This window comes from Anopheles coluzzii, chromosome 2 (genome assembly GCF_943734685.1).
Source record: "Anopheles coluzzii chromosome 2, AcolN3, whole genome shotgun sequence".
Taxonomy (NCBI): Eukaryota; Metazoa; Arthropoda; class Insecta; order Diptera; family Culicidae; genus Anopheles; species Anopheles coluzzii.
The window spans coordinates 91,603,962-91,618,169 of record NC_064670.1 but is presented as its reverse complement, the minus strand read 5'-3'; the positions used below and the strand labels follow the sequence as shown (position 1 = coordinate 91,618,169).

The window sequence follows — 14,208 nt, the reverse complement described above, 5'->3', positions numbered from 1 at the left end:
CCCTCCTGGATTCCAATTTTCTATCGGAGGCGGGATTATGACTGCAACTACGAACCTTGAGCTAATCCATTTCTCTGTTTCTAATGAACATGATTAGGGATTACACATCAAGCAGCTGGTGGGAGTATAAGTGATGCACGTGCATGCGAGCCGCCCCACTGTTTGCCATTACGATTTACGAGTGAGTTGTGGGTCGAAACTTATGAGTATTGGAAACGAAAGGTTGAGACATCCTGAACACTTAGCAACGGGCTTTGAGATTGGCTTCAATTGAGCATTCGGGCTCGTGTCCCATTTAGAAGCGACCAAATTGATCATCTTTGCAAACTGTTTGCTAAATGTACCAGCCATATGACCTTCAAGCTAATTTAGAATTCTATAATTACATTGTATAATTGCAACTAGCTGTTTTAGTCATACATTGCTTTTGTACTTTACAGTAGAGGGCAGTAATTTTGGGTTATATGCATTATGCAAATAGAGCGTCCTGTTTTTCCAACCAAGAAGAAATACTGTATAACAATCAAGAATCCTTAAGCTACTGTCTTGTCAAATCTCGTTAAAAAGCTCCAGCAGTAAACTGATCAAATTCGAGAAGTACCACACCATCTTCATCATACTTTGTTGCAATTTGCATCAACAAAATGATCAAGATTCCATCTGACGTATGAATTGCATGCTCATGAATATCATAAATAATCATAAGCAAATTAATTATGATGAATATTACTGCCATTTTTTTTCGATTGCATTATGGACATTGTTTTATACTCGTTTCATCGACTAAAATCAATTCTGTATCATGTGTATTGACTGTATCGAATTATAAACATAGTGACATAGTAATAAAACATAGTAAAAAAATATAAAAACATGAAAATAGTTGGAAATCACTGGAAATGAAGCTAAGAACGTACACCGAGTATGAAACACTTTCAAATAGCTGTGCCTTATATTCCTGTTAACCTTTTCCTTAAGCAGTACCACATAAAGCTAAAGCTTCTTAGCGAAACTGCTTCTGAGCAAGATCCCTGTGACCATCGTGGCAAAACAAACGGGAAACAAGCTTACCACACCTTGTGTCTTGTCTAATAGACATCGTCTGCTGCTTGAACCACCAGCACCATTCCCATTCGCTGAAGGTCAGCAGACACTTTGGATCGATACGAAAGACCACCACACTCTGCCTGTCTCTAGCCTTCTTTACATTTACTGCATGCACCAATACCAGTAGCGTGATAAAAACTACCAAGCGTCGTAGTATCTTGAACATGGCATCTTCCTGCAGTAACTAAAGCACACAAAACCATCCCCGCTTAAAGTATACTGAAACCGTGCATTAAAAGCTTCTGCGATGCTATGCTGCCTTAACGCGAAGGACCTGTTTGCCCGACATTCGTCTAATCATCGAAATCCAATCGTCTTAATACGCCACCAATAGAGCCAGCGGGAGGTAGTTTATGGGTGCGAGGTACAGTAAAGGCAGCGAAGCGGAAAAAAAGCCAGCCCTCCGCTAGCTTCGCGCAACTGTCGCCGGCGCAATATTTCCTCGCAAAGCATGATAAATGAGATCTTGGATGACCCTGTCCGTGTGTGTGTGTGTGACTCAGTCCCTTGTGAAGGCCACCGCTGTGGCACGAACCACAAGACGACGGGCAGCTCGCGGAAGTGAAAGAGGAAAGGAATCGTCTGTAGCAACGTGACGATTCCCGGTTTCGCCCAATCACCGTCACATTCGTTTTCCAAGAAGTACCAATCCTTGTCACAGCAAATACGCTCGTAAAATATTGCATTTATTGGCGAGCGCGCGCTACGTGGCTGGGTTCGTGATTGGGAGAAAAAATGCGTCCCCAGCATTACGCAAGGTGGCACCCGGTGCTCCCGTGAAGCTTGCAGCTCAATCCGGGCTCTGCATATCCGCCATGAAGATGTTTAACCATGGTAAGTGACTCGCGACGTGGTAGAGGGCAAGAAGATTGGCAAAATTGATTCGAGCAGCGTTAGATTGAAGCGATGAAAATTCCTACCGACTGGAAGGGAGGTATTTTGTCGTGGTTTGCAATATTTTTCTTTGTGCCCGGGAGGATAAATATTTGCACACAATGGCTCATCCTGCTTAATGGGTGCAAACCGCGTGGCATGCTGTTCTCGGGGGAGCCCGCCGCATGGCGGTATGAATACATTAGAGTATCCTGTTTCCGTGGCTGTGCTGCCCGGCAGGCATCTCGGTTCTGGTTTTATCTCGAGGGAGGGTTTCAGACATTCTGCTCATTTTTTTTTCGCATAATGCAGGTAGGGTAGATTGATGAAAATTCTCCAAGGTTAATGTTCGCTCCCTGTGCTTGTGTTAGGGAGCGATTAGGGTAAGGATCTTACATGTTCCCACGTTTTGCCAGAAGCTACAGTGAATTGCGCATTACGGTTGTTAGAGGTTATGAGGTTATAAGTAAGGTGCAGCTTTTGGAATTTTGTAACATACACCAATCAACTTTATTTATTTTTATAGGTTTCAAGTGGCCAACAGTTGAACATATTTATTATTATTATTATTATTATTATTATTATTATTATTATTATTATTATTATTATTATTATTATTATTATTATTATTATTATTATTATTATTATTATTATTTTTATTATTATTATTATTATTATTATTATTGTTATTATTATTATTATTATTTATGTGATGAAATAATAAACATTATCATCATTAGTGACTTTAAATATTTAATAATTTTGCATAATTGGTAAAAAACATCCAGATAAGTCAGTTTACAGTAAGCTATATGGTCATTTTCAATTATTATTATTATTATTATTATTATTATTATTATTATTATTATTATTATTATTATTATTATTATTATTATTATTATTATTATTATTATTATTATTATTATTATTATTATTATTATTATTATTTTTATTATTATTATTATTTTTATTATTATTTTTATTATTATTATTATTTTTATTATTATTATTATTATTATTATTATTGTTATTATTATTATTATTATTTATGTGATGAAATAATAAACATTATCATCATTAGTGACTTTAAATATTTAATAATTTTGCATAATTGGTAAAAAACATCCAGATAAGTCAGTTTACAGTAAGCTATATGGTCATTTTCAAGTAAAATCAATAACCTCATCACGCTTTTCCACAACCAACCAGGCGTCTCCATTGTTGGGACCTTTTTTGCCCGTTTTGTGCCAGCATCGATAGCCGACGCTTTCCACATGCAATCCGAACCGAACCTTCTCTTGTAAAAAAGATTATTTTAATTTGCAACACTTGTATCAAATGCTATCCAGCCACCCCACAAGTGGAATGAATGATTTTCGACCCGCACGAGCATCGCCCCACAAGCGCTGAAATTCAACCCAATGCCCAAAGGGTCACATTCCAATTTTTTACTCGATTAAGAAACGTGATCCAACACGCTAGCGACAAAAAGCGAAGAAACAGGTCAACTACATCAAAAACACTACCACTACCATGTCTTTCGTCCCTCCAATCATGTCCCTTTTGCTTTGGAAAACTCTGACCCAAACTCCCCTTGCCGCTTTCGTACGGTGTGTGAAAGTAAAATATTGGTTACAGTTGCTGCTGCCAGCGATTCCTTTATTGTCTGTCTTTAGGTTCATCTCTACATCGCTGTCCTTCCAAAAACAATCTACAAAGACGTGCACACACACACACACGTAGCAAAATCTCACCGTTCTTCGGCTTGATGATGGCAGTCCCATCAAATGGTCTATTTCATCAGCAAAATGGGGCTCGACTGTACGCGTGGTGTCTATCTAAGTGTGTGTGTGTGTAGACGGGTCAACGAAAATGTTTATATCTGACGTCTGTACGTGCGACTCCTTTTCGGGGCGGTCCCGCTTTACCAGATGACCGTAAACGATTCTGTTTGATGGAGAAATGTGATTACCAAGCATGCTTTGGTGAGCTTTCCACAATCCCGGAATGTGCACAGGGGATGATGCCCGTTGCACATCGATAATATAAAAAAGGACGTGAAAGAAACCAAAAAAAAGAAGGACAAATAAACCGGGAACGGTTTAGCGACGGAGCAAACATTAACCGGAACCTGTGTTTGTGTTTGCAAATAAAGTTCCACATAAGCGACTGCGGCAAGCTGCTTTTCGGGAGGCTGACGACATTGAAAACGGTAAATGGCGGCGCAGCATCGTGCCTGAATAGGAGGCAAAATGATCACTTTAAATCTGATTCGTTTTTTTTTTCTAAAAGGCCGGTACAAGAAAAGCAGATTTCATCCAGAAATCATCAATCATTTCACGCCCCAGCTCACGCAAATGTAAATGATGTAGCTGGAAAGGCGTAGCAAATCGATCTTTCTTCCTTGCTGTTCGATCGTTCTTCTTGCACGTGCAGCGTACCAGCTTGTGGTCTCATACAGTCAATGGAACCTTAAATCCTTTCAACTCAAACAAACAAAACAGTTTCCTTCTATTTGATTGGAACAAAAACATGCTGTATTCGATTACTTTTTGTATGCAAAACAGGGAAAAAACCATACCATCCTTTCACTTACTTCCACACAATTGAAACAGACGCTTCTTCTGCTCTTCGGAGAGCGATAAATTATACGAAACAACCACTTATTCAACCCAGTTAATCGCTCGTTTGCTCGAGAATTGCAATTTAATTTGAATTTATTTCCGACTGTGATTCAAACCGTAAGCTCCTTCGGCACACGCCACAACGCAACACCACACACAACAGGCTAATCGATTGGTGGATCCATTTCTGCTGCTACCACTACTGCCAAACATGCAGCACGCACTGGGTCGGGATAGTCTTGGCAGTTGGAAATTTATGCATAGCTTTTCTTCTCCGGGCGTGCACCGTACTGCGAAACAGAGCTTTTGTTGGAATGTTAGCATATACACACACACACCCACACGCATCCGCATACACATCTTGGAACCGTGTGTCCGATGAAGCGAGCCACAATACCGACACCCAGCCAGCATAGCCAATTTTGCCCCACGGGATGAAACACTCTTTTGTGTACTTTTCTTCGCCCCCGAGGTTTCTTCCCTCACTCCCGGTTTGCCACCACCACCACCAAACATGCCGCTCCATAAAAAGCGGATTTTCAATTCATCTCGGGGTGGCACAGCGAAAGGAAAACAATCATAAATTTAACATCAAAGATTTATTGCTCCACGCGCGCCATAAAGCTACGATCGATAGAGCCGTCCGCTGTGTTGCTGCGTTCAACATGTTAGCTTTTCGCTTCAATCGGCCATATTTTTGTTAACCCATTCCTATTCCACGCCTCCTTCCGGTGAAAGCTTTTTATCCCGTTGCCACATCCCTCCACACCGTGACTCAATTGCACTCGGCGTAATGGCTGAAAAATGATGAACCAAACAACTCGCGAATAACCTGCGCTTTCCTGAACAATAGAGCACAATCGAGCGAGCTATTGTGCAAGCGGCCCAACAAAGCCCGTAGTGTGTATTGTGCAGAGGGAATAATAAAAGCGCGGCAATCAACTACACGCGCTAGGAGAATATATTTAAACAAACAAAAAAACGGGAGGGATTCAGTGCGTTTAAAAATGAACACGCGGTGTCAGTGCGCGGGGTTGAAGAGGGCAGCACAAGGGTGGAAAATGTTAGCCGGGGGTGTGTTCCCCAAAGGAACCATGAATTCGTTAAAAACTTTTACACCGTCGACAGCGCAACATGGCGTGATAAATCAAAAATGGTTGCCTTTTTTGCTTACAAATTGGCCACTCACGATGGTTGGAATCATGAGGGATAGAATACATGTAAGAGATCAAAAATGGTGACTAGTGGATTATCATCGTGTTTTGTGTTAAATAGAAACACAATATCGAAATTAGTTCGAACTCATGAAAAGTATACCAAGCGGCAAAGAGACCATCATCAGAAAGATGTGTTATGCTGTTTTACTTCATATCAATATAAAGAATCGTAGTCCAATAAAATATGAAAGAGAAATATGGAAATATGTAGTAAATACAAGAAAAAGAAATATTCATTGTGCCAGAAAGTTCAAGCCCAATTTTGACGCTCCTTTCTCTTTTCGCGTCCCCAGACCAGATGAATTGAATCATTTAGGCTCTACCTAAGGCCTATTGGCGAAAACAAATCGTAATAAAGGAAATAATTAGATTCATACAAGACACAAAAATCTCCCTATAATGGAAAAAAAAACCGCAAGTTTGAACAGCACACAAAAACATAGATAACATGATCATATGAACTTTGAAAGACAAATCATAAACACAACATAGAAATGTCAAAACCATCATCAAGTAAACAACACAAATACAACGGTACCAACATTGGAGAGGTATATGACTCAGGCAGTCGAAAACCTAAGAGCGGTACGTCTTTGAATGTGGCTTTATTAAGCATAGGCTTTATAAAACATAGAAGACTACATCCTGCTCCACAAAAGAAGAAGAAGAAGAAGAAGAAGAAGAAAATAAATCGAGACAGAAAAACTGAAAAACGGTCTAAAAATATACTCATTCAAGTCTATGCTGAAGCCAATGAGTAGCTTAAGATCCGAAGTCCGCTATTTGACATACAATACAATAAGTGTTTGGAACGGATTCTCTTCTTCTCTTCTTTTGGCTCAACAACCGTTGTCGGTCAAGGCCTGCCTCTGTACCACTTACTTGTGGAGTTGGCTTTCAGTGACTAATTAATCCCCCCATAGTAGGATAGTCAGTCCTACACGTATGGCGGCACGGTCCATTTAGGGCTTGAACCCATCACGGGCATGTTATTAAGTCGTACGAGTTGACGGCTGTACTACGAGACCGGCGGTTTGGAACTGATTATTGAACAGTAAAAAAGCACAATAAAGAACATAAAAATGAGATAAAATATTAAGTATAAAGTCTAAACGGAGTTTGATTTAACATCCATTTTTAGCTAGGACTTGAGTGTTCATTTACATGATGCAATTAAGTCTAGTAAGCCTACGTCAAAACAGAGGACCACATTAAACAGCATGACCAATAAATGACCAATTGCTAATTTATTGACTGCAAATTAGGATAGCTAGTATTTGTTATACTTTACTTATAGAAGTCACAAATAAAATGTCATTTGCCAACCTAAACACAATGAAAATAAACAGCCTGCTTTCAAATACCACCAAATGTACTACGGCTTTCGAAAAATTATTTTTTGCATATATAATATGGATGGCGAAGTTCCACTCCGTTGCTCATTAACTGACCAACGTCAATTGGCGCGGACTAATTTGTAATTCCAATTTAAAAAGGCATGGCAAAAACACAAAATGTTTCCACCCAATGACAAATGGCGTCCCGAGTTGATTGCAGCTTAATTTGGCTCCAATTTTCGGCACTCCATGCAGCCCAATACAATAACAACCCCGGCTAGGTTGTGTAATGCTAACGAGCTTTGCCGACCTAATGAGCCTGAGTCTGCGTGTGTAGTACCTTTCTCCTTGTGCCACGAGCCCGGCCGCGCTTTCGCCCCACGTAAAGACCAAATTAATGGGAAACCGATCGAATAACAGAAAGCAACAGCAAACAGATTGTCCTGATTGGTAACATGTTACAGTCGAATCAATCGCCACTAATTGCTAAATGTTAACGCCTATTCATTCGTCGCGTGCCTCGTGCCCCCGTCGGAGCAGACTACATCGTGCGTACAGGCCAAGTGATGTACGGTATTAATCGTCGAGAGCAGGAGTAAAGTTTTGCTACCCAACAGCCAAATACAATTATTGCTGGTATTAAGAAAGGTAGGTCTCTTGGTCTTACACGGGCCAAATTGCTCCGGGATAGCCTTTTGGGGGAGATTTGTTTTCAATCACGAAACAAATAAAAACCAATCAGGTGAATGTAATCTGTTCGATTTTATCTTTCTTCCTCTTTTTTTGCAATCGTACGCGCTAGCCAACCAGATGGGATGAGATTTTGTGCCTAGCATGCGTGCTACCCTATGGGTGGTAGAAAGGTAAAAGCGAGCTTTCGTTAGACTCTTCGCCAGTCGCATACGGATTCCACCGGTCCAGTATTGGTAAAACGATCGATTGGTTTGGATTCCGACAGGAAATACAATCCAACTGAATCGAACAAATGTGTACCGGCTGCAGCCAAATCTGCCAACAAAGCAAATGAAGTGAAGGTTAAGCCTGTTTGAATGAGCAGCCTCTACGGCTACCCTTTTCGCTTCGAGAGTCTGCTGTGTTATGTGCCAATGAAATAGGACCGTTTTTGGCAGCATTTTGTTACAAACAAGTGATGCTCGGTTTTGGAAAACTCATTTCCATAGATTGCTTCGCACATTTCGGTTTCAAATGAAGATTTTCTGCATGCACTTCAACAAGTGTATGCAAATTAATTTATTTTTTATTCAGGAGGAACTTTCAAATTAATTTAGTTGATAAACAAACGTGGTGAGGCAAATCCAACGGGTATGTTTAACAACTGTTTCATCAACATGATTCCTGCTAATTCAGAATAAACCTACAAACAATAATCTAAGAACAATGTGCGACACATCTTATTTAAAGTAAAGTTTCTTCATAGACATAACCATTTTAATATTATTTTTGAATTTGATTTATTGTAAGGGTTAAAAAATTGTCTTAAGTTTAAGATTGCGAAACATAATATTTTAATACAAATTTGCTACTGCTTGTAACCAGGGATCTTGTTAATGTGTTTTGAGTTCAAAGGTGATCGTTTTTTCTTAATCATGGCCAAAACTGAGGTTCTAAGGTACAATGAGACATCCACAAGTGCTGACTAATTTAATCCAACAGTTTTATCAAATTTAGTATAAAAAACTCAACTATGATGAAGAGTTACTTAAGCTTGTTTGGAATTTGTACAACAATAATGCAGCATTGGACTTATTGCACCTTTTTATCTACTTCTTCTTCTTCTTTGGCTCAACAACCGATGTCGGTCAAGGCCTGCCTGTACCCACTTGTGGGATTAGCTTTCAGTGACTAATTGATTCCCCCCCATAGCAGGATGGTCAGTCCTACGTATGGCGGCGCGGTCTATTTGGGGATTGAACCCATGACGGGCATGTTGTTAAGTCGTACGAGTTGACGACTGTACTACGAGACCCGCTAACCTTTTTATATAATTCTAAATTCAAATTTCTTGCTTACGTGTAATTATGTACATCATGTACGTCCGCAAAAAACATAATTCAAAACTTTATTTTCATATTTTACATTCAAAAATAAAATAAATACATGTTCTGTAAAGACCCTGGTTTAGTTTAATCTCAAAATCGGAAAATGTTTAAAAATGTAATAAACCCGTCTAAAAACTATATAAAACCAACCGAGCGTATAGACATACCGTGACAATGCCACACCGTAAATCGCGAAAAAGTGGCCAATTTCGATGAAATGCCAACATTTTCACACGCCCACACTTTGCGTTAAAATATTCGCCAATGCTTTTGGTATGGACTTCTCATCCAATATCATCAAATGACATCGATTTTGATTTCACGACACGACGCTATTTGGTGGTATGACTAAAACCACGGTAGCATGCCAATCATGCTATAAGGGGCATATTTTGCGCTTAGATGGTATAGAAATTTAATACCAAATTTATCGTTTAACAATTTGTATTGGCCTCCTTCAGCACACTAGCATAAAGGTAACATTAATGGCACACCATCGAACCTTCAAACATAAATCACGTCCACTGAAGAACCATCAATACTAATTGGGATACAGGCTTTAGGAACGGAAGTCATTAAACATATTTGACCCTCAAAAGCTAAGCCCACCTTTTTTATGAAGGGAAGGGTGGGATGAAGCTACGGTTGTTTGTTTTCACGTCCCTGAAACTCAAAAGTTTCAGCTGGATCCCGAAAAAAAAACGGGAAACACGAGGAAAACCTTGGGCGCAAAGCAAAATTTGCAAAGAGGCATTCAACTGTTGATCCTAGGAATTAAATCAACGACAGTTAGATCCTTTGCTCAAACACGGAGAAAGATACGGAGCGCTTTTCTGGCCCGGACAGCTGCTCCAGCTGGTTTCAGTTCGGCACCCAGCCCGAATTGGTTGAGTAACGTTTTTCGTGCGCTTTTCTTTCCCAAGCATTACTTTGGCTGCACGATTCGCACGGAAAACTGCCGTCGCTCGACCAACGGGACCGAATATGAGAGGGGGGAAAAGTTGAAGAAAAGTTTCCCAAGTTTTTCTTCCAGCCAGCCGGAACTGAAACGGTCCGCAAACACGCCCACGCAAAGTGAAATGCCAACTGAGACATTAGCCATATCGGACGGATCCTTTTTTTCTGCTGTTTCACTCACTTCGTGAAAAGTTTCTGTTCTGCCGTGCCCGTACCATCGCTCCCTCCTTTCCGTTATCGATAAAACATTGAAAAGTTGGTGGCTTTAAAGCTACCAAAGCTGCAGCGGTCGGTTTCGGGGCAAAAGGGGGAACCAACTTTGTCCTCTCCCTCCGAACGACGGGTTCGTTGTCGTAGCGGGAGGAGGTTGAACCATTTCAATGCCCATAGTTTCGCGGTTAGCCTTTGTGGGGGTAGCCTTGCGCTTGATGAAATTGTCGTTTTAATTACCTCCCGACGAGCGCGTATCAGTAGCTAGGGCTGCGTTTTATTACGCTCGAGCGAAACCGGCATTAAAGCGTTATTACAATTACTTTTGGGTGGTCGTTTGCATGATTCGTGGAAAACTTGTCGTGCTGCTTTTGTTTTGCACCCTCTTTCGAGCAACAAAAACCAAACAAAATAAAAACACATCCCACGAGCAGGATTTCAACACCTAACGATGACGAGATGGGTTGAATTAACTTTTGGGCAAAGTTTCGAAATTATCCAGCTGCCTTTTGTTGGCAAAACTACGGTGTTGCACGTAGTTACAGAGCACCGGTACACAGGAGGTGCCACCGTTTTGGACTGTTTATGAAACGGGTTGGCTTTCCCTTTTTACTGCGAGAGAAATAATTTTTATTTTAATATTCAAGCTTTAGGGCGATTACGCTACGTTATAGGGGGGACAACGTTTCAAAGCTTTCTTGTGTTTTCTTTGTGCACAGCCATCGCCACACGAGCGGACGCCTTAAAAGGGCATCTTACCGCACAAACAGAAAGGAGACAACGACCCAAACCACCACACCACCTTCGCGAAAAGCTCGAACCAAAGCTCTGGTGCTTCAACTTCAAACGAAATAAACCCTGCCTAATGAAGCAGCATAAAATTTGCCCGGGCAGGGCTTTATATTATTACGGTTCATTTTTTCTCTCACCCCATTTCGGTGTGTGTGTGCGTGAGTCGTTACCGTTTTTTATTTTATTTTGCACCCCCGATCGGGCGCGTGGGGGTCGTTAATGCATGCAGGGGTCTGCTACAGGAAATGCTGCCCGGCACGCCAATCCGTGTTATGAGGCATGGTGTGTTTTTGGTGTAATGAAAGTGAAAGAAAGAAAGAGAAAAAAAATCAACACAAACAATTTTCAACTTCAATCCCAGCTAATCTACTCGTCGTTTACCTTTCCCCCTTGGTGTTTTTTTTCTTATTCACAATTTTTTAATGCCATTTTCTCATGCCGGTTCCGGTTGTTTTTCCTTTTTTTCTCTCTTTCCCACGCGCTGCTTCCCACCACCAGGCAGTGGACTGATAGACGAAACAGAGTTCCTCCAGTGGGTGGCGAGAATACAGGCCCTAAAAGACGACAGCAACACCAGCAGCAGCAGTAGCAGTAGCAATAATCCCGCCCAGGCAGCCGACGACGATTTAACGCAGGATCTGGTGGCAGCGTTTCGGTAAGCTTCCTTCCGCCACGTCTCTTCGCACAATTTTTCTTTTATACGAATTTGTTAGGCCCTGGGCAGTCTTTTGGCTGCCCAAAGCGGCTTACATGCTAAGCGGAGCAGAAGAGACACTTCCAACCGCCCCACAGTTGCCATTACAGTGATGCGTACAAAAAGCAGTTAGCTTTAATTGAAGATAAGCAGCAGGCTGAAGTCAGGTGTATATTAATTTCTGCTTGAGCTAAACTAAATACAGCTAGGTAGTAAGGTGTCGCTTGGGTGGTTGGAAGCCCTTCTTGGTAGTACCGATTTTCATAATTTCGTTGTAATTAATTTAATTCATTTGGTGCACGCACATTGACCCCCAAACAATAAGAGTGTTCTATTCACAATTTGATCAAAGCCAAATGGGCAAATCTGGCATTTTGAAAGTTTTGTGGAAGTCAAATTGACCTTTTTTAATCAGTGTTTCTTGTTTTATTTATATCATTGGATATTTTTATGTTGTATACCCAGAATGTAATTTAACTTATTTATTGTAATTGGTTGATAAGTCCTTCGTATAACATATAATTAAATAACATTATTATTATTATTATTACTGTTATTATTATTATTATTATTATTATTATTATTATTAATATTATTATTAACGATAATAATAATAGAAACAAAAAGAATAATAATAATAACATTAGTAATAATAACAATGATAGAAATTATATTAATAATTAGGATTCGAAACAACACAAAATACATCATATTCTGTGCGGTCTAGAAACAAACATACTCAAAATTTATACACAAATAACGAATTGAATTAAAATGAAGTCCAGTCACTAGTTAAATAACATTGCCTTTTGAAATATAATTTTCAACAAAATAATTAATAGCAGCATTGGTGCTTTTTTCATCACTAATGAAACGTAAACATGCATCGGATTATTTAAAAAAAAAACAGGTGATGTCGTAATAATGCATCCCAAGAACCAACAAATTCATCGAATTTAGAGATTTTAGAGCAAACTGAACAAGACTTGAACTTGAAATATAATTTGCTTTGCAAGCTGTTTGCATATTTTCTATTCATGATTCCTTATTAAAGTGTTTTTTTAATCCTAATTGGATTTTGCTTTGATCTTTCCCAATTATCTACCCAATTATCATCAATATAATATTAATATGTATCAATTTTTAAGTAAGTCTGAGTAATTGTTTCCATATTGAAATTAATAATTTCAAATCGTTTTTTACTTCGCCATAACCATAACAATCAAGTTAAACATATTTTTGATCACTACTTCGGATTTTCACCACCGATTTTATGCAAATAACTCTTCATTAGAGATAAAGCACTTCCAAAGTGCTCTTGAAAACCCCCGCACAACAGAAGCTTGCAAACTGCAGTTAACACTTTCCTCCTTTCCCCTCCCATTCCGCAGGGTGTTCGATCGTGACGGCAACGGATACATCACGAGAGACGAACTGAAATCCGCCATGGACATGATCGGCGAGAATGTGACCGAATACCAGCTGAACGAGATGCTCGAGCTTGCCGATGCCGATAAGGACGGTCGAATCAACTACGAAGGTAAGAAGGTGTGCCCGTAGTGGAGGTGTGGGGTTTACAAAGTAAAGTGCCGTTCCATAATGTACCGCTCATCTGTACCTTTGCCATTGCCTGGGGAAGCATATTCGCAGCCACCAAAATGTCCCGTCTTTTCCTCATTTCCACGACCCTTTTTGCCTTCTCAATCCATCCATCCATCCCACATTGGTAGCAAAAACGGAAGCATCCTTGGGAAGCTAAAGTACACCTGCCTCACATAACCTGTATAGCTCTTTTTCTGTGAAGTGTTGTTGGTATAGCAAGTGCATGGGAGAGGATTTCACTTGTGGTGCGCTTGCAGGTTTCTTCCGATAATCGTGAATGGTCTTTGATTCTGTATTTTAATAACCACTGTTTGGCGTTGGGGGAAAAACGAATGCACTTGTAATTTACACAACATGAATGAAGAACAGAGTAGCAATAATGCCTAGTGAAATGCATGAGAGTTTTCAAACGAGTGACAGCAAATTAACCGAAAAGCGTGATACTGTAATAGAGTGTTTGATTAAATTGGATTCTTGAGAATAAGCGAAACAGGGAAGGTTATTTTAATAATCAAATATGATACAATAAGCCGTTATTCTTGGATCTGTATGTACATAAAAAGAGATTGTACTGCCATATGAAAAACATTTCCCCCGGAGCCATTCTATGTCGTAAGTCTATTTTATTTCACATCAAACAAACACTGATTTCATTGTAACCGGGACTCGTCCGATTCGACCAAATAAACTCGTCCCTGTTGATGGCCAGTAAACTAGAATCCAATCCGATCGACC

General features: G+C 40.0%; 1 protein-coding gene across 8 annotated transcripts in view; it reads left to right on the top strand.

Annotated features, from left to right (window-relative positions):
* Nucleotides 1-14,208, top strand: part of LOC120953669 (calcium-binding protein E63-1) — an 83,173-nt gene that overhangs the window by 58,973 nt on the left and 9,992 nt on the right. For all 8 annotated transcript variants that reach the window (XM_040373816.2, XM_040373821.2, XM_040373819.2 and 5 more), the window contains 2 exons: nt 11,676-11,832; nt 13,263-13,411. In XM_040373816.2, the coding sequence (XP_040229750.2) occupies nt 11,676-11,832; nt 13,263-13,411 (306 nt within the window). The remainder of the gene's footprint in view (nt 1-11,675; nt 11,833-13,262; nt 13,412-14,208) is intronic.